The 23,093-nt window shown below is 43.2% G+C and overlaps 1 protein-coding gene across 6 annotated transcripts in view; it reads right to left on the minus strand.

The window, feature by feature from the left end:
- Window positions 1-4,719: 4,719 nt before the first annotated feature.
- The window catches only part of SP100 (SP100 nuclear antigen), a 96,515-nt gene continuing 78,141 nt past the window's right edge, over window positions 4,720-23,093 (minus strand). For 4 of the 6 annotated variants that reach the window (XM_032400250.1, XM_032400231.1, XM_032400239.1 and 1 more), the window contains 11 exons: window positions 21,272-21,343; window positions 19,911-19,958; window positions 18,323-18,427; window positions 16,240-16,382; window positions 14,667-14,708; window positions 12,647-12,691; window positions 8,471-8,586; window positions 6,823-6,943; window positions 6,445-6,516; window positions 5,797-5,940; window positions 4,720-4,962 (listed from right to left, as the gene is read on the minus strand). In XM_032400250.1, the coding sequence (XP_032256141.1) occupies window positions 4,837-4,962; window positions 5,797-5,940; window positions 6,445-6,516; window positions 6,823-6,943; window positions 8,471-8,586; window positions 12,647-12,691; window positions 14,667-14,708; window positions 16,240-16,382; window positions 18,323-18,427; window positions 19,911-19,958; window positions 21,272-21,343 (1,034 nt within the window). In that variant the 3' untranslated portion in view covers window positions 4,720-4,836. The remainder of the gene's footprint in view (window positions 4,963-5,796; window positions 5,941-6,444; window positions 6,517-6,822; window positions 6,944-8,470; window positions 8,587-12,646; window positions 12,692-14,666; window positions 14,709-16,239; window positions 16,383-18,322; window positions 18,428-19,910; window positions 19,959-21,271; window positions 21,344-23,093) is intronic. The other 2 variants (XM_032400223.1, XM_032400259.1) reach the window with 2 other exon arrangements.

Raw genomic sequence — 23,093 nt, forward strand, 5'->3', positions numbered from 1 at the left:
TTCATTTATTCAGAGAACATCAGTGACAACTATTTGAAAACAAACGGAAAAGAGAACCAGGACGCTTCTAGCTCACCACCAAAAATTGTGTCAGATATGGTGTACAAGTCTTGGGTTTGAGGATTTTAGGAATCTGAACTCAGAGCTACTTTTTCCTGATGCATTTTATTCTGAGCACCAAACACATGAAAATGAATCGGTGATATTAAAATCCCATTCTCTGCATTTTCTTTTCTTGCTATGTGTGCAAAGACATAAGGAATCATTATAAATTCATATTTAATAGTATAAGCACTGTTGATTGAATAGATGTGCTCATATTTTGATGTTGTAGAAATATGTTCATAAAATGAGAGCTTTTTGATTAGCTATTCATGGCTATTTAATACTGAAGTCTTGAATTTATATGGTGTTTCCCACCTATTCTCTTCCATCTCTTTATCTTTTATGGAGCACAGAATGCTAATTACTCCTCTCCTGGGTAATAATATTGTTATCATTTCGTCAAAAATCTTGAAAAGCTCCAAAGTCCTGCTTTCTAATTACCCTCAAAAAGAAAAAGAAAAAAAAAAAAAAAGGAGTCAGACAACCACTGGCCAAGTCAGATTTAGATTTTGATGGACGTCCTCCAGCAAGTTGTCCTGATTCAGTCAGTTTAAGATTCCCAGGGACAAACAAGCCTGTATTCCAACAGATTTATAGACTCATTACAACAAGGGAGAGGAACATACACCAGAGAGCCATGGACATTGCACCAAATGAAGACATAGATAGAGTTATTATACAGTTTGGGAAAGGGTGGAGTTGAAGTATAGTTTATAGGATGCAGTTATTTGATAGGTTCAAACCAAGCTGGAGTTGTGTGAAGATCAGGTCTGGATTGTGAAGTGGACCCAGGGTCCTATTGCTGGAAAACCACAAAGTTATGAAAACAGGGAATGTTGTCTTTGGAAATCCCATATTGGAAGCTGTGCCCCCTGGATTGGAAATCAAGATTCCATCTCTTTACCAAAAGAACTTAGACCGTCCAAGCAAGGGTGAGATGTTTTATCCTTGCCAATATCATTTCACGCAGCAAGTTTCTGATAGTGTGTGGATTTTGACAACAAAGTTCCTCAGTGAGTAAGGAAGCACTAGTCATTCAAAGAAGGGTTGTTAGGACATTTTACAGCTGCAGCAAGTTCTTAGGAGAATGTTTCCCATTAAACTTGCAGCTGGCTTTCTCCGTTTCTGTTATTCCAGCCTCATGAATGGCAGGGCAGATTTTTGCTATCTCAGACTGAGCTAATTTCTCCTTTCTCAATGCCATTGAGTATGTAGTGGTTTATCAAAGGACTTTGCAAAAAGAATCTTATTTTAACTTCATCACAATCATGAGGTGTAAGGCAAAACAAATGTTGATAGCCCTGTTTTATATGTGAGGAAACCAAAGAACACACGTTTAAGGTTCTCCGCTCCTTCTTCTCTTTCCATAATGCCAAATAGCGAATTAAAAGAACAACTAGAATTATCATCCTTGATTTCTAGAACTCAATCCTATAGCTCTTTCTTTTCTTTAGAAAGGTAGAGAGAAATGATAATCAGCATGTCTCAATCCTGACTGTGAGTTGTGTGAAATGTCAAGATTTAGCACTTTTCAATGTACAAATTACTGTTTTCCTCTCATGTCTTATAGACCCCATGGATATTGGAACCACTTTTACTCTGGTCATACATGTTAGAAGAGAGATATGTGCAAATCAGAATTCTTGGTATGCAAATGAATCTTGAACAACATTTCTACAAAACATTAAATCCAGTTGTTTGCTGGATGATTCAAAAGTAGGATAATAAATTTTAAAGAGTCCAGATTCACCTTTTTTATTAAAGAGGGCTGTCTGTTTTATGAGATACAACCTGAACATTCATAATTGCTAAAAGAGAAGTTTCTTTTTCTTTCTTTCTTCCTTTTTTTTTTAAGTAGGCTCTACACTCAGCAGGAAAGCCCAAGTCAGGGCTTGAACTCACAACCCTGAGACCCTGCGATCAAGAGTCAGACATTTAACAGACTGAGCCACCCAGGTGTCCCAAGAGAAGTTTTTTCTTGCTTGCAAGAATGATCTCTGTGGTCTTCCAGGCCATGACTAGAAGGAGGGGTATGGGGAGATTGGGTGTGGATCAGTGTCCACTCCGGTTTACAGAGGACATGCAAAAGTGAGGTCATCAAAAATACCAGCACTCCCAGAGAATGTTCTTCTCACTGGTTTTGTAAAGGGAATGTCCTCTGGGCTCATCTGGATGACAAGCCATATGGCATGTCTTCAGGCATGTCTTCATGTGATATACCCATGTGAACATTCCTACCTCTCTGAGTCTTCTGACCCCTTCTTTGGTACTATGCCAAGGCTTTTGGGGCATCTCCACCTCATTTGCTAGATGCCATCCTTTTGTCCAAGCTTCAAGGAGCCAGTTCAGTCATAGACAGGACCAGCCCCAGATGCCCTTGCTAGTGCCTTCTACACCCTGATCAGAGGAGAGGACTTCCATATCAATGGAGTCTCCATTCTCCAGTCTTATATTCTACCCTTCCGGGTCCTACATCCCCAAAACCCACTCCTACAAGTGTTTCTCTCTTGTTTCCAATATACATTAGCCAGTTCTTGCTAGGCTATTCTTATAGGCAATACACAACCCTCGAGTTTTAATGGCTTAGACAACAAAGTCTACTTCTTGCTTACTCAAGTCACAGTGGATCTGGGAGCCCTCCTGGGGTGGTAGTGAATACACGTGCCAGGCGGGGTCAATCTCTAGGCTCTGTCATCTCAAAACAAGACCTCTGTAATCAACGTGGCAGGAGAGGTTACATAGAATTCTCACTGCCCTTCTGCGAATCAGCTTGCACATGATATATACCACTTCTGACTATAGTTCATTGGTCAGTGTCTCAGTCATTTAGCCATGCTTAATGCGAGTGGCTGGAAAAGTTAAGAGGATATATGTGATATTTGGAGAACACTACTGTTTCTGCCATAAATAAAAACAGTAGGCTGAAAAGAACCCATTCTAGATAATAGCGAAAGAATAAAGCCACGTTGCTGATTCCCCCTCATTCAACAAAACAAACAAAAAGGAGTCAACATTTAAAATGTAAATCTAAATAAAAAATATAACTTTATCAGGAGGTAAAGGATTAAAAATAGATGACACAATAGGAGAGATCCCCAAGAATAAAATACTTTGCTTGGTCAGCGATGAGAATTTTCTTTCTTTTTTTTCAGAGCATCATTACCTCGGGACATAGACAAAGGTCTCTTTGGGAAGGTCTAAGAACCATATCAATTTTGGTTTTTATGGCCTCTGTTTGAGTATCCATCAACTAGCTAAGTAGACAACTAGAATTGCTTCCCTTTCCTTGAATTAACATTTCGAATACAGAATCCCTACTTGTGTAGCCACATGATACATTCATGTGTCTCTGACATGATTTTAAACACTTTACATACATAAATTCATCTTCAAAATTACCCATTTCAACAACAAAATTTTACTATTGAATGGCATAGAGGTGTGTTGAAGACTTACCTTTGGAACCAGCTGGAGGCAATGATTCGTGAGGTTGAGGTATTTCCCTGAAGGGTGTAGCGCATGCTCTGAACCAGCTACCAATATGTGGTACTCTGTCAGGTACGATAGCCAGAATGTATTGGTTCTGAGAAACCGTCAGGCAAGGCTGACTGATTTGGCTGGTAAAGAAATAATGTGCCCTTTTTAGATCACACAAACAGCAAAAGCAGGAAGAGCAAAGGTGCCAGCTCCCCATGTCCTTTGTCCCATGGGGTGCCACCAAACAAGAGGGGATGTGGATGGCATTTGACTCAGCATGCGATACAGCACACATTCATGCTGAAATGGAGCAGTTCCATAGCCTGCAGCTACGGCCCAGAGAAAGAGGCAGAAGGCCTCACACCTCATCGGAACTTGCAATGTGAGGAGAGATTGTGTCATGATAACCCCTGGAAGATAAGGTGGTGACTGGGACAAGGTCTTGTCATAGTGCTTCACAAGTGTCCCACGCTCTGTGTTCTGGAAAGATCACAGGGCAGTCTGCCAAGACTTAGATCAAATCAGCTGCAGTTAAGTCTTGCCTATGTGGTCTATGTGGAGACGTGCAAGGTCACCAGGGCACCACAGCAGAACCATTTGCTAACAGAACCAAGAATTGTCGGAGATTTTAGTGCCCAAGTGAAGAATACTTCCATCTGCTGAACCAGTTATGATTCTGTGAGTTGAAAACTGGCTATGCTCTGCATCCATTACAAGCTTCCTGATGCCACTGGGTATGAGGCCAAAAAGGATACTATCCAGTATTCAGGAAAGTAATCAGTGACCATGATATATAAATAACAATAGCTTTCTATAAGAGTCAATAATTGCTAATAAAATATATTGGGGAGAAAGTTCACATTCACAATAGCAAGAAAAAATATTAACTGCCCGAGCATTAAAAAAAGAAAAGAAAAGAAAAGAAAGAAATGGGTAAGTCCTGTGTGGAGAGGGGAAAGGAGGAGAAAACTTTAAGGACCTAATAAAAGATTAAAATAAATGGAAGCACATAATACAATCCCTTATAGAAAGACCTGATATTTTCTACTGTACATTTCACTTCAAATTATTCAATAAGAGAACTTGACAAGATAATTTTATATTTTATTTAGAAAAATAAATGAACTAAAATGGCAACAACAAAAAAATTGGAAAAGTTGTTTGCACAGCAACAGGCAGAATTGTCAGTGGGAGGGACCACAGACTCTTATCTTATAGCTGCTGAAGACTGTTGGGGTGAGGGGAAGGGCTACTTCATGAAAGACTGTGCTCCAACTGAGAACTATTCTCGCTTGTTTCCTGAATTGCAAAAGTGTTTCTGAAACTATTCTCAAATATGGCCTCCACCTGAAGTCCAAGCTTGGTGAATTTCTGGTTGTCCTGAAAAAGCAAAGAGAAAAATGAGAATGGCCATAGCAACTGAGCTTAGGCTCTCCATGTTTCATGGAATCCAGAGCTTCATTTTAGACTATCCCAAATGTTAAGTGAGAATTAATACAGTGAAGAGTCTTATGGTCCCTGATAGCTTGATAATTTCTCTTTACCTGGAAGACAGAGATGTAAAAATAGTACTGTATTAGAGTCTAATTCTTCATCAGAAATTTATTGTTAATTTTTTAAAAATACTAGTTGCTTGATTTTCAAACACAGCACTTATAACTTGTAACACTACAATGGTAAGGAACCACTGGAGATAGGGAGATGTTCAGGTGTGAGAGGGAGGCCCCTGTCCCAACATTCCTGAGGTCTAGACGCCAGACGGCGGGTGCGCAGCAGCACCAGCCAACTGCGCACGCGCATACTCTACGCCTGCGCATCCAGTCTCTCAGCTGGCGCCTCCGGCTGAGTAAGGATAGGAACCCAGGGCAAAGGCGGAGACTTCTGGGACACACACAGAGCTACCCAGCTCCAGAAAAAAAATGCGTTTCCATTTTTCGTAGAAGGAAATAGGTCTGCAGTCCACTGCTCTCTGTGGGTGAACACTGAGCATCTAGAAGTGCGTAAACTCTGAGGTCCTAAGGTAATGTCTGCAAAGAGACCTGGTTTGTTACTATTTCCCCACCTTAGACCACAGGGCTTTTAGAATACCTCCAGAATTTGCACTTGTGGTAGGCTTGCCACAAGATGAGGGCAACTGTAACATTTACCTGACATGAGGATGAATGGCAAAGTGGCTTAATGGAAAGAAAGAGGGATGCAGAGGGAACCACTCACCTTGTAAAAAGCCCTGTGGTTCTGAAAGATGAGGCACATGTCCCTCACGAACCCCTCCACTCGGAGGTACAGTTTCATACTCAGCTTTTTCTTGATTTTGTTTAACCACATGGGTTTCTTTGGGCCATGAGACGCGTCGCTACCCTGTTGACAAAGTGCGGAAGGGCAGACTGTGAGCACTGTTCCAAGTCTACCCACTGTTACAGACCAAGCGCTTGTGTCCCCCCCAAATTCCTATGTTGCAATCCTAACCCCCAATGTGATGGTATTAGGAGGTTGGGCCTTTAGGAGATGATTAGATTGTGAGGATGAGCCTCATGAATGGGACTAGTGCCCTTATAAAAACAACCCCAGGGAGCTCTCTCCCTCTCTTTCCACCATGTGAGGACACAAAAAGAAGCTGGCAGTCTGCAGGATCCCACTGGCACCCTGATCTCAGGCTTTCAGCCTCCACAGCTGGGAGAAATAAATATCTGCTGTTTGAGCTGCCCTGTCCATAGTACTTTGTGGTAGCAGCTTAAGTGGCCAAGGACTGAGTAAGCTGACTCAGATATCCATCAACAAGATGAAGATAATGACAAGTGACCCCATTGAACCCATATCACAAATTTGACAATGCCAGTTTTGGGCTTTGTTGCCATTACTTACATAATGTGGTCTTGAAGCAAAAAAGAGGCTTTTTGGATAGCAGTAGACCTTCAAGAGGACAAATTCACATTTCTGCAAAAGACAGAGGAGATTTTAAGTGAAAAGCAGCTTGGGGAGAATGCAGTGTACATACGCTCAGACAGAATGCACAGCTCCCAAACCTGTGGCCTATGAAACAAACACGGAATGGGAATTTTCTTTGGAATACAGATTTTTGGAATCCTTTGGAATACAGACCTAGGGTTAGGTCATGTGAGCAAAGCACAGCAGGGGACAGCAGTTCGCCCGTGGGCACCATCCCTCCAGCCCCTGCAAGACTGTGCTTCTTCTCTCAAGTCAACAGAAAGGAGGAGACTTCAGGTTTATATTTCAACTCACCAACTGTTCCTCAGGCACCATCCGCCTCTTTAGGACCTCAGATGCCTGGTGACATGGTTGGCTTTGTGGGTACCTTTGTTGAAGAGCCTTTATCCTGCAGAAGATGCAACTCCATGGGTCCCTGAGAGGTTGGGCATAAGGTCAGCAAAGGTAGGTTCTCTGTGATTCAGTCACTGTTTCTACAGCTATTAAAGTCCTCTGTTCAGGAATGACTGGTGGTTTCCACATTGTATCCAACTTCTCTCTTGGACACTCCTCTGCGCTAGAGCCCCATTTGGGCACAGTTGCCAGACACCCCTCCCATTAATAGTGGTAGCAGGACTGACAGTTTGTTGAGTGAGCTGCCATGGTGGGTGATGGTCTTTCATTCATCTCAAAACTTAGAGTTCTTATCTGAGCTACTGTGGACTCAGTAATGAGCCCTGCCTGTTAAAATTTCCAATTGGTACCTTCAGCACTGGAGTCTTGGGCCTCAGTGAGCCATCAGACCATAGTAAAAGGAAACCACTTCTTGTTTCTCAACTTTGTTGAGTAAGCACAGAGTTATAGACATCCTCTCCTCTGGCACTGCCATTACCTGGGCCTAGAATCTATGCTGCAGAAATTTCTTGGAAAGGAAATCTATGAACAGAGTAGTGTCAGACATCTGCCATTTGCCTTGAGATTCATTCTCCATTCTTCTCTGCCAGGTTCCCTGTACTGAAGGGTTCTTGATAATCAAGTGGTTACAGTGATCCTTCCTAGATATGTCATTTGCCTTTTTCCTTGGCTACTCCAGTGCTTGCCCAAGGGGCCCATTCCTGAGTACCCGTGGTGCGAGGATGGGGACTATACACGGGCTCAGCAATAGAGCAGGCCTGTCTTCTGCCTCTGCAGCTTGCTCGACTGCAGAGCTTTATGCAGAATCCCTAAGATGACAGTATTCCCTGGGAACTACCTGGGAGCAGGTGGATTACATTAGACTCTCCCATTACCAAGGGGCAATGCTCTGTCTTCATAGGGATGGACACAATACCGATGGAAATCATCCATCCTCCCTGGTCACAGCAATTCTGCCTACACTATCACTTACAGAATGCCTTATCAATCTCCATATTATCCCTCATACCATCATCTCTGACCAAAGATATATTTTAAGGCAAAGGAAATGTAGCATCAGTGGCCATCGAAGGCTCATCACATTCCCCAATTTGTCAACTTTTTGATGTTCCCATAGCAGGTGGTATATGCTTTAAACCAGCACCTAATGCATGGTGTTATCACCCCAACAAAGTGCCTGGGTCTGGGAACCAAGTGGGGGATATGGGGGTGACATCTCTTTCTAGTACAGCTAACAACAACTTCTAATGTATGGTGTCATCACCCCAACGAAGTGCCTGGGTCTGGGAACCAAGTGGGGGATATGGGGGTGACATCTCTTTCTAGTACAGCTAACAACAACTTGAAGAGTTTTTGCTTCCCATTAATCTATTGCTGCTAGAGCCATTAAACAACTCTGGGTCATATTTCTGGATCCTGATACTTTAAGACTCTGCTCCCTCTGCATGAAGACACATAAAACCAGAGACAAATTCTGCAGGCTGAGTGCACACGGTTGGAGGAGTTGTGCCACAGGAGGGAATGGCAAAAGGGGAGCAGGCTCACTAACCTGTTAGCATCTATATGGTGGATGTGGCATGTCTCATGAAAGGACTTTGGACAAGTATCACAGCAGTACAGCTTTCCAGGTCCACGGCACACCTCACATATATTTGAGTTTCCCGGCTAGAGGGGGAGATAATGCAGACATCACTGGAATCAGTGAGACCCGAGAAGGTCGACACATTGGGACTCTAGAACGCATGACCTTTGCTTGTACCCAGGTGACACTTATAAATTTCTCTTCTCAAAATATTGAGTGAAGATTTTGGAAGAAGACATTCTGGTCTGCGGCAAAGTTTGGGAGGGAGTGGCTATTAGACCACTGAAGTTTTTTTATGAAGATAGAGATTCTGACACAGACTAGCAACAACCACAAAAAAGGATGAATTAAAGATAATCTGAGAAATTCATTATTTTGCTGGCAAAACTTGGCTCAGGAATATAATACAGTGTCTTATCTAGTTATCTACATTGCATCATCTACATTGACTCACTGAAGAGTGATTTACCAAGAATTTAATATAAGAGATTACACTCTGACATATCACTGCATCCTCTTTTCTTGGCCATAAGTTCCCCATGATTTGAAGGACCTGGGGAGGAGTTCCCGCACTATGGACTCCGTGCCTGGAGGGCCCCTGGGCCTGTGACAGTACCTCTGGGTTGGAAAGACGTAGACACAGATGACCAGGTGGATGCCAGGGAGGACAGAGCTCTTTGGCTCTGGGAGCCTGTGGGGAGATGTCCCATGGTTTAGCTCGGCATGTAAGGTGTGGAGGTGCCGTCCCCAAATGGCCAGGGATTGTGGTAACAGTGACCACCACAACTGTGGTAACAGTGACCACCACACCTAGGCCATACCCTCATTTTCTGAGGACATTCAAGACCTAGTGTTTTTGTATATAAGGAAGGTGGAGGGACCCACAAAATTGGTTGATGCTTGATTTTTCACCAATTGCAGTATGTGGGACCTTTAGCCATATTTAATTTCCTTTAGTGAAGTTAAACATTTGATAGTGTTTGTATCTAAGTATTATGGAGTAACAAACACATGTTAAAAACAATAGAATTAATAGACCAAAATAAATCTTGGTCAAGGAATGAGCCCATTGATGGGTAAAAGAAATCACATTTTTTTCCTGTTGTGTGTGATAATCTATGTGGCAATAACATGTGAATCCCTACATACTACAATTTCTATGTAAGAAGGTTGTGTGCCTGGGCTGGAGAAATGCCCAGAAGGATGAGCACCTGGCCCCTCTCCTAGGACCATCTGAGCAGCAAGAGAGCCAGTTGAGGAAGACTACGTGGTGGGGAAACATTTCATCCAATGGGTGGCAGCTCTATACCTAAATGAAAATATCCTTTTTTTTTTTTTAAAGATTTTATTTATTTATTTGAGAGAGAGAGTATGAGCAGGGGGAAGAGACAGAGGGAGAGGGAGAAACAGACTCCCTGGTGAGCAGGGAGCCCGATGTGGGACTCGATCCCAAGACCCTGAGATCATGACCTGAGCCAAAGGCAGACGCTTAACCGACTGAGCCACCCAGGCGTCCCTGAAAATATCCTCTTAATACCATGGGTTGGAAGAAGAATTTACATCCTCTTGTGACAATCTAGGTACGAAATAATGCACAGATCTGGGGGCTGGCCAACCCAGTGATGGATGGTTGGGACTCTTGGTGGCAATGAGGAAGTGGGGAGGTGACAGGGAATACCATTCCACCTCTTCCTTCTAGAAACACTTTTTATGCTTTGTTCCATGATATTCTACTTTCTTTGATTTTTTCTAACCCTCTGCTTTTTTTTTTCAGATATCCAATTCATCACCAGTCCTGCTGATCCCATTTTTCAAACCTCCCATCTCCTTCTCAGTGCTTCTGTGAGGTCTACAGCCACAAGGATGCAGATGCCTTACTTATTAGCCAAAGCACAGCAGCCTGCTTTTTAGGTTCTAAATCATAACAGTCAGAATATCATCCCTGCACCCAACGAGCTGATGTGAATTGGGACATATCTCAATTTGTAAATTCTTTTCATCTATAAATTCAATGGAAGAAGAAGAGACACAAAAGTCACACATAAGAGGAAATTCTAGACTCTTGTATCTTGCCCATGCACTCCCTTTATTGAAAGGGAAAACTTAAGGAATGGCCTGGAAGGGACATCCCTGGACACATCCCCACCTGGGCCTGGCATGGGCCGTGTAAATATTTTTCTTTTTTTGTCATAACAGATGATACTCATGGATGCTGACCATTGCTGGGTGGAGGTTTCTAGACTATCATCCTATAAAAAGTGCACTGTAAGCAGGCCCCGAGAAAGAATGAATAAACATGACAATCCCGTGTTGGAAGGTGCATAGTCTAGGAGCCCACAAACTCAACATGTATCTCTTTAATTTTTTAGCAAGAAATTTGTCCTTTTGCTTGGCAGTGGTTCTTAACCTGCTATACAGTAGAATCACCTGGGGACCTTTAAAAAATTCTGAAGCCCAAGGCCCCATCCTCAGAAATTCAATTAATTGCACATGATTTTGGTTGTTTGCTTCACCAGGGTGGGGGGGACATAGGCAGTATGTTTTAAACATTCCCCAGATGGTTTTAAGGTGCAGTCCTTAGTGGATACCTCTGGATTCTAAAGCAGTGGTTTTGGGATGAGCAGGAGCAGCATCCACTGAATCTTGTTGGAAGTGTAAATTCTCAGGCCCCGTCCCTCACTCCCTGAATCAGAAGGCAGGGAGATTCGGATGAACACTGTACCATGGCCCACAACTTTGGCTGTGCATTAAAACCACCAGAGGAGCTTTGGAAAATCTTGACCCTCAGGCTGCACCTTAGAACACTAACATCTGAACCTCTGTGGGTGGGACCTCCAGCTGATTGCCGTGTGCAGCCAAGGTTGGAGGCCCAAGGTCTAGCGGGATTTCTCCCAGCAAAGCCTGGGAGCTGTGAGTAGAGTCATTATCAGCCTACAAAATCTGTCACAGAAAGGTTATGAAAAGGTGTGAGGACATTCTTATTAGAAGAGTTGCTTTTTATCTTCGCAGAGGGCTTGGTTGTGAACTGTGAAGAATAACCCTCCATGTCCATTCCAGTTATCAGAAAAGTTGTGCAGACCCCAGAGATGAATGCCACTCTACTACACAAGGGTCTCCCACCTCCAGCAGAGGAATCGAAGTCATGTGGATGCATCTAGATCATGCTGGGCAATGCATTTGCTAGAAGAACAGAGGGCATGGCAACCCTTTTCTATCCCTTCTCCATAAGCATCCCTTATCAGTACAGCTGCCCATCATTCAATAGTGAGAGCCCCCCCTGGAGTTGTGCAAAAAGGTGATTCAGCCCAAAACATCCATCTTGTTGCAATGAAAGCAATCAAAGGGTGATTTGGCTTAGAGGGAGGAGCCATCTGTGATGCTGGCAGACTTTAATGCAGGTAGCTGTAACAAGCAGGGCCTGTGGAATCAGAAGGGTCTGCACATAATCAAGCACTAGCCAAGCAGTTTGAGTAAAAATGTCTGTGATTTGCTGTATGTTGATAGTTTCTGTCTTACCCAGCTCAGCCCCCTGATTGCTCCCTTGAGATGAGCTCCAGGGCCTCCATAAAGGACCCTGCAGATATTTCCCTGCATCACCCACTTGCTCTGTGTACATTTCTCTGCAGGACTGGTGACAGGGTCCACCCCTGGACTTGCCAGCTTGGCTCAGCCTGTTCCTTCTCACGGATGCTTCAAACCATCTTAGCTCTGCTTCTATCTTGGAGTGGATGTTTGTGATCTTTCCTTCCTATCACCTTCTTCAGAATGCTGCTATTCTCTCAAGTGTGCTCCTTACCCGTCATGTGCACACCAGCCTCGGCTATTACCACTTTAAGTCCTGGCTCTAGAGACCCCAGTGGTCTAGCGCTCTGCCTCCCATACTCACTCTCAAGGGGAAATAAGGAAACAGGAAAGTTTCCCTGAACAAATGGAAAGGGAGCTTTCATGCAGAAACACCAATTCCAAAATCATCTCCCTGGTGTGGGTGATACGTCCGTCTGTGGTTCTCTCTTCGTCACACACAGTGACATACTCCAACTGAGTGTGAGCACACTTCAGAGAAACGCAGCAATGATACAGGTCATATATGGAGGGACAAGGCCTGGATTATTCTGGGGTCACAGTTGGGGAGTTAGTACTTACGTAAGGGTCAAAAAAGTCATTGCTGCTAGGCTCTGGTATTGTCTGCTGAAGAGAGAGAGAGATTGAGTGACTATATTGAATATGATTTTTCAGTAACCACGCATTTGAGCAGACTTCTTTGTGTAAAGGATTCATGCCACAGCCTTCCCTTTGCTTTATATCTGCATTTATGGGTCTGTATATCTAATTGGAGAATAAAAAAGCATGAAATTTTATGTCACTGACAGTTTGGCTCAATGCAAGTTCCATTCTCTGGCTGTCCTACTCAAGGCAGCCCTTTGTGAAGCCACACAGGGAGCCTGGTCCTGGATTCCACAAATAGAGTTCGAGCTGCAGTGAGGGAATCAGGCTGAGGACTGAATATCCACGGCCCCCAGCGACCGCAGCGCCCAGAGTCCTGGATACCGTGCAAGTGTCCCTGAGAACCCCACTGCCTTCTTCTGCAGCTCACCCAGGGCCTAACCTGAAAACAAAATGGATCTAAGGTCCCCAGTCCTGTCCCTCTTCTTCCTGAAGCTAAGCACCTCTCCACTTTCTCCTGAATCCCAAAAGCATGCACTGACCTTGGATATCTGTGGAATGACTCAGCCTCCTTCAGTCTGGAACAAAGGCTGACTCAGCTTCTACCTCCCACCCAGGCAGTGAGGCCACAGATAAGCCACTCAGTGTGATCCAAAGCACAATGACCTGGGAGACAGCCACGCCACTGCCTGCCTCTCAGAGTGGCCTAGAACCCCCCATCCCACCCCAGTAGTTATTGTCCCACGTTAGACAACGAAGCTGAAACAGTTCCTTGGGTCTGTCGCTTTGGCCTCCTGCGCACAGTCACTGGCCAAGCATATGCTTAGCGCTTAGTGTTTGCTCCACAGGTGTTTGTTGAATGGATACAGAAGTGAGCAAACAAATGAACACAGCTGTCACTCAGGAGAAGAGGTTTCTTAGCAGCCAGTAAATGATTGGCGTGGAGTTTTCTATCTTACTCTCTTGGAACACCTCAGCTATCACCATCGGGTTTAACAGGAATCTTATGAGCAGGGAAACTGCCAATAGCACCACCTGTCATTTGATGGCACAAGGGACAGAAGCCTAGGGGCTGGGGAAGGAAAAGATCTTCTGGAGAGATGCTCTGAGAACGGAGGTAGTCACACCTTAAGAGTTGTAAGCCCTGAGGGAACTGAGAGATGGCATTTGTGATGAAGGGATGGGAGACGGCCAACTCAATTGACTAACCCGGACTGAGTTACCCTTGACTCCCTAGCACTGGGCGGAGATGTTTGCTCTTCATGAACAGAGCAAATAACGTGTCTTTCTCCAGAAAACCCAGTGGAGGCAGGCCCTCGTGACTGAGTCACTAGCATAAAGCAGTGGAGTGGGTAGCCCCAGAAACCAGCTTTGTGAAGGCTGTGACTTTTGGGTGCAGCAGAGATGGACCAAGGCCACCACTATTGGAGGTTAGGAAAATGGAAGCTCTTCCATCTCCTTTGTGTACCACACAGGTTCTCTCTCACACCTGCTCTCGGAGAGGCCATGGAAGACACCGACTATCCCATCTCCTTCCTTGGACTCCATGCACCATGGAAACCACTGGTCCGCGAACTCTACATGCGACTTTGAAGGAAAGAGAATTCACCTCCATAGATGGAACTGAGGTTTGCAAAGCCCCTCTGGTGAGGACTGATGCTTTCACGCAGACACCCAGCTCCAAAACCATCTCCCTGGTGTGGCCTCTCCATAAAGCAGAAGATCTTCCGGGTCAGCAGTGTCTCACTCCTGGCACATCAGCCTTCCAGTCTCTCTATTCTCAAAGGTGATATCTCCATAAAGGAAATGAACGGCCCTTTAAAGAAGGATCCCTTGAAGAAGGACTCAGTGTGAATGTGCGTGTGTGCATGTGAAGGAGAGGAAGGATACAAAAGAAAGGGAGAGAATGTGATTTGGGTTGTTTGCTTCGCCAGGCGACACACGGCTATTATCCATCCCAAGGGGACGAGACATTGGCAGAAAGTCATGTGATAATTACCTTTCTTCTTCTTCTTCTTGGCGGGTCTGGTAGGTATTTATTCTGAAAGAGAAATGAGATGAATGCTATGATGGGTCCTTGTTTCTACTCTGTGAGCTTGGTATTTCCAACCGCCCTCCAGATATGTCCCATTGTCAACACAAATTTAGGGTGTCTTCATGGAAAATAATGTTCCTCTCCAGATCTGTAACACACTGCTCTCTCTTACCCAGACACAGCTTTAAGGTAAGCTTTAAAAACTGCATCCTGTCTTGCTTTCCTCATAGCCTTGCCAGCTTTTCCTTCACAATGCCTTCTATACACACTGCTTCTTTTCCATTCCCCGGGGCCCCTCTAACTTGTGTGTTTAGCTACAGCTACCCACTACCACATAACCTGGGGAGTGACGACAGGGCACAGGCCCCATCAGTGGCCCTGGGCACACAAAGGTGTCTAGGCCTCTGGGGAGACAAGTAGGATGAGCCTTATAGGATGGGTAAGGATGATAAAGTGTAAACCCTGCTCTCACAGAGTATTTTGGGATCCAGAGACAGGTGACTATGGTAGGCTGAATACTGGCCCCCAAAGATGGTCAGATCCCAACCCCCAGACTTCTGAATATGTTAACTTAAGTGGTAAAAATGACTCTACAGATGTAATTAAGGACCTTGCAATGGGGAGATCATTCTGATTATCTCTGTGGGGCCAATGTAATGACAAGCATCCTTTTGCCAGGGAGGCAAGAGGGTCAGAGTGAGCAGTAGGAGATGTAATGACAGAACACATTGGAGTGATGCCAGGAAGGGCCTCAAGCCAAGGAACGCAGGCAGCTTCCAGAAGCTGAAAAAGGTAAGGAACAAATTCTCCCTGGAAGGCTCCAGGAAGAACCAGCCCTGCTGACACCTTGACTTGAGCCCAGTGAAACTGATTTCAGACTTCTAGCCTCCAGACCTGTTAAGATAATGGATTTGTATGGTTTTAAGCCACCCAGGTTGTAAAGAGCTGTTAGAGCAGCGACAGGCAACAGGTGTGGTGAGAAGGTGCTGTTGGAGCTGGGCCTCGCGGGCTGAGCATGGGTGGATCAGGCACAGAGGCGGTGAAGGTCATGTGAGGTCTTCATGGCTGCCAGCACTCCACCCCCCAGCCCATCCTGCATTCTCTGATCAGATGAATACTTCTAAAGCAGTGTGTCACCTGTGTCAGTCAGTCCGTAACCCAAAACCCTCCCATGATCCCTCCATGATTAAAGGAAGGGTCCAGACTCCTTCCTCCAGCCTCCAAAGTCCAAGACCCCCACCTCTCATTTAAATTACTCTCCTGTGACCACATTACACAGTGGCAGTTATTCATGACCCCATCACAGCCACAATTTCCTGTCTGACCTTCAAAAGGATAAGAGCTCATGCATTTAGAGGACTAAGCTGTACTATAAAGCAGCCAAGATGCTTCCGAGTGCAATGTTAGTAACACATGCATTGTGACCTGGGCGAGGGCATCGTGACAGTTTTCTGGACACTGAGAAATTCTGCTAATGCTTGGAGCTGGTGAACAGTGACACTAAACCCTGCATGTAAGCCGCTTATCATTGGGATACCTTAATCAGGTCTTTCAGGGGGAATCCACCACATCTCACACTCATCTTCCAGTTCTTGGACCGTGAGTAGTTTCCTTCAACTTCGAATTCCCTGAAGGTAAACCATCTTCCATCCTTACCCTTTATACACTTCTCTGAGGTTCCTGTGAGACCAAAACAAGGAGTTGCCAGGGAGTGCCCCCCACCAACCATAGAACCCACAGAATGTGGCCTTCGCCATGGACCTGAGCCACCTGTCTTGGGCTCAGAATCTACAGCAGGAAAACTGAGATGGCTCTCAGTGGCCCCCCAAGCAGCCCAGAAGGCAAGGGCGGGACAGGACTTCCAGTCCTGTGTGCACCCGTCTTTGACTTTTGTTTAACGAGGACAATAATTAGCACCAACGTTTATTTTAAAAAAGTATTTCACTATATTCAAAAGAGAAAAAACTGAATGGCTCCGAAGATGAATGAGCAGGATTCTTTTCCTCCCCTTCTCTGAGAGTCAGGCTGAGTTTCAGGGGGGACAGACGAAGCCACACAGGTAGCCATGTAGGAGCTGTCACCACAGTGCACCTGCTTCCTCTTGTACGATGTCGGTCATCCAGCTGATGGTAATCAATTATTTCTCATATTTTGGGGGCGCCTGGGTGGCTCAGTCAGTTGAGCATCTGACTCTTGATTTCAGCTCAGGTCAGGATCTCAGGGCGGTGAGATCAAGCCCCGCATTGGGCTCCGCACTGGGCATGGAGCCTGCTTGGGATTCTCTCTCTCCCTCTCCCTCTGCCTCTTCCTCCTCTCTCTCTCTCTTCCTCTCTCTCTCTCTCAAAAAAAATTATTTCTCATATTTTGCACTCGTAACTACTCTATGGGAAAAGTGATTATGGAAATGTCATCAAGTGGGAAAAGTTAAATTATACATCTACAATATGGTCACAGGGCAAACACTGATACATGTTGGTGCCTAGAGAACTATATTTGGGTGGGGGGAATCAATTATGACAGATGAACATTTGTACTGTACTTTAACAGTTATGATTTGCAAAGTATTTTATATCTGCCATCTCATTTCCCCCCCTCATAATAACATGGTGAGGCAAGTTTTATTATTATGCCCATTTTGTCCGGGAGGAAGTTCAGGATAAGAGACTAGCGATTTGGTCTAGATGGAAAAGACACTCGTGGTATCACTGGAACTTGAATCCGGGTCCTCTAATTCTAAATCCTGGGCTCCCTCCCATTAGCGTAAGGCCATACAGATGTTAAGGGGAATGGGGCTGTGAAGGTTATTGCCAGATTTCCCAAATGTGTACATATTCCACCCTGATATTGAAGTACTTGGTCTTGCATTGGGTGCTGGATGGGCATCCTGTGGACCTTTTCCATGGGGAAAGGAGAGATGTCCTGTTATGTTTATTAATTATAAGTGTGGAAATGTCATCTTTCCTCCAGCTTATCTGGGATGCCTACAGAAAAGAGCTAATGGGTCAGAGCAGAGGCTGCTATCTTTAGAAAGGTCTGCTTGCAAGGTTGGCTCTTGGCTGGCATTGGGGAACTTGCATTTGGGCAGGGGTCTCACGATTCCCAGACCTTTAAAGAGTGTCTCACTGTCCTAAGCTGTTTACATAAACAATATAAATGGTTTCTGCCGAACACCTGCTCTCCTTCGGGGAGTCTGAAATTTTGGCGTGTGCTAGGCAGAGGACACCTACGTGACTAACCCCTGATAAAAACCTGGACTCCAAGGCTGGGGGCAGTCTCTCTGGTAGACGGCATTTCACATGTATTGCTACAATTCATTGCTAGAGAATTAAGTGCGTCCTGTGTGACTCTATCGGGAGAGACTCTTGGACACTGGCACCTGGTTTCCTTTGGACTTTGTCCTGTGTGTCTTTTCCTTCCTTGATTTTACTTTGTACCCTTTTTAATCTAATAAATCATCACCATGAGTTCACTATATGCTGAGTCCTATGAGTCCTCCTAGTGAATCACCAAACCTAGGGATGGTCTTGGGAGACCCCCGACACAGGTGTCTACCCCCTGAATAATATATTATTCACATGGGTATTTTCCAGTTGAAAAGCATAGAAGATCATGAAATCCACCTTGTTTCATTTTCTCCTTATATAAAATCCCCTTTGCCTCTCCACAGGTCACGGGAAGTTCCGGAAGGCAAAAATTCATATGTGTATCTCTGGGAATTCTTGGACCTGCAAAGAAGCATTATTTTTTTCATTCCATCTTTCTCTACAACTATGCACTGTTTTGATCTCATCCATCTTGAGATCTTTCTTTTATCATTTAAAATGTATGGGAGGGCTTTTCCCCATGAACTCATTACCCTTCTAGGTCTTTCTTCTATGGCAGATTAGGAGCACAAAGATAATGTCATTCTCCAAAACCCTACATTAAAAGCTTTGTGTGGAGGTGTCTGAATCTCCAAGTTTGTTGACCACAACTCCCCATTGTGCAATGATTTCCTCCCGCCGTATTATTGCTTTGAAGTTATGTAGCTGGAGATAAAACCTCAACTTTTAGTTTTGTCTCCCTGCTTGAGGAATCAGCTCAGGGACAGAAAGCAAGATTGCAATGGGGCACCTCAGGGGCAGTGTCTCTCTTCTCTCCTTGCTCTCTGCTTGTTGCACTTCTTCATGTGAGCTTTCTCTGCAGCTAAAAGGGAAACTCAAGGTAGAGCATGCCAGAACTGCAAATTACTCAGGGAGGGGACCTCTGCACATCCTTTGGGTGGGGGTACTGGGATCTGATTCTGCTGAAGCAGGCGTTGCAAGTCTTAAAATGAACTTCAGAAGCAGGAGCATCTGCTCCTGCCCTTCTGACCAACACTGAGGGGGATTCATTAAAGACAAATGCTGGGCCTTCTCTATGGAATGGGAAGCGTGGGTGACCATGGTCCTTCCAGAGTTATTCTGTTAGAGCTGGGATGGGCCTAGAAGGTCACTCAGTCTAATTCACCTGCCACCCACCCATTTACAGAGAAGGAAAATGAGTCCAAAAAAGCAAACCCACAAATGATAATCCAAAGTCACACATCCGAAGGAAGTTTGGGAATTAGGACACAGGTCTTGTATTACCACCCAGGGTCCCCCTTGATGGGCAACCTGTGGCTCTCTATGTGGGCAAGAGAAGGGTCAGCTAATATCATAAGAGTCATAACCTTTATATTTTTTCTTTATATTTCCTTCCTCAAAAGTTATCAGTGTAGTCAAATAAGCCCTGTACGGGCCCAAGGAGGCCTGGGGTCTCTCTCTGTGGTTGCATTTCTCTCGCTAATCAATGGAGTGGGTGTTATACCATCTTGTCTTGTTGTTGAAATTAACCAAGGCTGGGGCGCCTGGGTGGCTCAGTCATTAAGCGTCTGCCTTTGGCTCAGGTCATGATCCCAGGGTCCTGGGATCGAGCCCCGCATCAGGCTCCTTCCTCAGCGGGGAGCCTGCTTCTCCCTCTCCCACTCTCCCTGCTTGTGTTCCTGCTTTCTCTATCTCTCTCTGTCAAATAAATAAATAAAATCTTAAAAAAAAAAAAAAGAAATTAACCAAGGCCAATGAATAGCCTAACATTTGTTACTTGTTCTAAAAGCCAATTAAGAAAATTGATTGATCACTCAAAACACAGAGTATAAAATAAGAATTTAGAGACTTAATTATTAAAAGTATATTATTTACTTCCTTTTACCTCTTTTTCTGCCTCTTCTCAAAGACCCGGAGATGACTGTTTTTCTCCCTGAGAAAGTAAAAAAATAACACAAATGTTTGTGTTTATAACATTACATTGCAAATAGTAGTGTTTTACAAAAACACCATTCAAATGTAACTTTTCAGAAGCTTGTCTAGGACTTCAAGAAAAATGGCAAATGTGTGAATGAATCAGGAGTCAGGAACTTTTTCCTATAAACTGACAGATAGTAAATACTTAAGGTACATAATTGCTGTTGTGACTATTCAAATCTGCTGTTGTATTATGAAAGCATCCGTAGATAATATGGAAATGAAAAGATGTGGCTGTGTTCCAAGAAAACTTTATTTACAAATAGTCAGTGGGCTGGATTTGTCCTGTGGGCCATAGTTTGCTGAACCCTGGCCTAGACTTAGTTACAAAGATGATACTTAACTGAGATTCATCCTATATTTCTTCTACTATTATCTCCAAATAAATTTGAAACTGTGTTTTGTAGATTTCCGAAGCAACTGTGTAAGAAGTATACTGAAGTTAGACATCTATTGAGTGCTTCTTGTGTGTCAAGAACTATTCTTAGATCTTGCCTCTATTAACTTACTTCATCCTTAGAACAAATTATCAAACAGGAACTAATACTATCCTCATTTTACAGATGAGAAAGTCAATGCTCACAGATAAAAATTCTGATTAAATGAAGGTGCTGAAGATTTCCTTTAATAAAGAGACAGACATAAAAGGTGGTAATACAGGGTTCCAAGGGAGGTTTTATGGTGGATTCTACAGGTCAGATAGCTGCCCAAAACATTAAACCTGAAAGAAGATATTTGAGCTGAAAGTGGTGGCAAAAATGAGCAAGGAGGTCAAAACCGTATGAGGCTGAGATGGGCCTTGGAGGGCAGTCAAGCTATTATTATTTATCTTACTTTATAGATGAGTAAACCAGGCAGAAGAGGTAAAGTGACACTCTTGAGTCCATACAATTACCTCAAGGTCATGGGACATGAGGAAGGACAGCTACATCACTTGTGAATTACACAGTGTTTCACGGCTACAACTACTTCCAGCCCTGAAAGTTATCAGCTCGTCAGAAGGAGCACTGCAGTGGCACTTGGGCCCCAGGTCTGGTTGCAGATTCATCACCAAATCACCTTTTTGTGGTATTATCATCTTTCTCTCCCTGTCACATTTTGGAAATTGACTAAATTTGATATATTTCTCAACAGTACAGCTACATAAAGCAATACGGAAGTAGGTTTGTTACTAAAAGCATAGAATAAAGCATGAGAACTTAGACATTTAGTTACTGAAAATGGAAAATGTATACTTTTTTTAAATTAAAAAATTTTTTTTCTTTTTACCTTTTGGTTTGCCTCTGTTCCATAGGGCTCTGTTACTCAGAGTTTGGATTCTATGTCTGCCTTTCCTTCTCACTGAGAAAACAAAAATATAAAATATAAAATATAAAAATGATGCTGCTGACATGCTACTAAATAACCAATGAGTCAATGAAGAAATCAAAGAAGAAATAAAAAAATAGATAGAAACAAATGAAAATGAAAACACAACAGTCCAAAATCCTTGGGACACAACAAAAGCAGTTCTAAGAGGGAAATTTATAGTGATACAAGAATACCTCAGGAAACAAGAAAAATCTCAAATACATAATCTAACCTTATACCTAATAGAACTAGAAAAAGAACAAATAAATCCCAAGGTTAGTAGAAGGAAAGAAATAATAAAGATCAGACCAGAAATAAATGAAATAGAAACAAACAAACAAAAAAACATAGAAAATACCAAGGAAACAAAGAGCTAGTTCTTTGAAAAAATAAACAAAATTAATAAACTCTTAGCCAGACTCATCAAGAGAAAAAGAGAGAGGAAACAAAATCAGAAATGAAAGAGGAGAAATAAGAACAAATACCACAGAAATGCAAAGGATTGTAAGAGACTGCTATGAAAAACTATATGCTAACACACTGGACAACCTACAAGAAATGGATAAATTCCTAGAAACATACACAATCTTCCAAAATTGAATTAGGAAGAAATAGAGAATCCAAACAGACCAATTACTAGTAATGGAATTGAACTGACAATCAAAAAACTCCCAACAACCAAAAGTCCAGGACCAGTTGGATTCACAGGTGAACTCTACCAAACATTTAGAGAAGAGTTAATACCTGTTCTTCTCAAACTATTTCAAAAAACTAGAAGAGGAAGGAAACTTCCAGATACATTCTATGAGACCAGCATTACCCTGATACCAAAACAAGACAAAGACTACAAAAAAAAAAAAAAGAAAGAAAGAAAGAAAAGAAAAGAGAACTATAGGCCAGTATCCCTGATGAACAAAGATGCAAAAATCCTTAACAAAATATTAGCAAACTGCATTCAACAATTCATTAAAAAGATCACTCACCACAACCAAGTGGAATTTATTCTAGAAATGCAAGGATGATTCAATATTTGCCAATCAATCAATGTGATACACCACATCAACAGAATGAAGGATAAAAATCAATCTATGAAAATACTAACAACATTTTTCACAGAACTAGAACAAATAATACTAGAATTTATAGGGAACCACAAAGACCCCAAATAGCCAAAGCAATCTTGAGAAAGAACAACAAAGCTAGAGGCATCATACTCTGAGATTTCAAAATATATTACAAATCTGTAGTAATCAAAACAGTATGGTATTGGCAAAAAAAGAGACACACAGATCAATGGAACAGAATAGAGAGCCCAGAAATAAACTCACACTTATATGGTCAATTAACTTCTGACAAAGGAGGAAAGAATATACAATGAGGAAAAGACAGTCTCTTCAACAAATGGTGCTGGGAAAACTGGACATGCAAAGGAAGGAAACTGGACCACTTTCTTATACTATATACAAAAGTAAACTCAAAATGGATTAAAGATCTAAAGGTGAGACCTGAAAATGTAAAATTCCTAGAAGAAAAGACAGGCAGTAATCTTTTTGACATCAGCCTCAGGAACATTTTTCTGATCTGAGTCCTCGGGCAAGGGAAATAAAAGCAAAATAAACTATTAGGACTACACCAAAATAAAAATTTTTGCACAGTGAAGGAAAAACATCAACAAAATGAAAAGGCAACCTACTGAATGAGAGAAAATATTCACAAATGATATATATCCAATAAAGGGTAA

Source organism: Phoca vitulina, unplaced genomic scaffold (genome assembly GCF_004348235.1).
Source record: "Phoca vitulina isolate PV1807 unplaced genomic scaffold, GSC_HSeal_1.0 scaffold1, whole genome shotgun sequence".
In the NCBI taxonomy this organism is placed as follows: domain Eukaryota; kingdom Metazoa; phylum Chordata; class Mammalia; order Carnivora; family Phocidae; genus Phoca; species Phoca vitulina.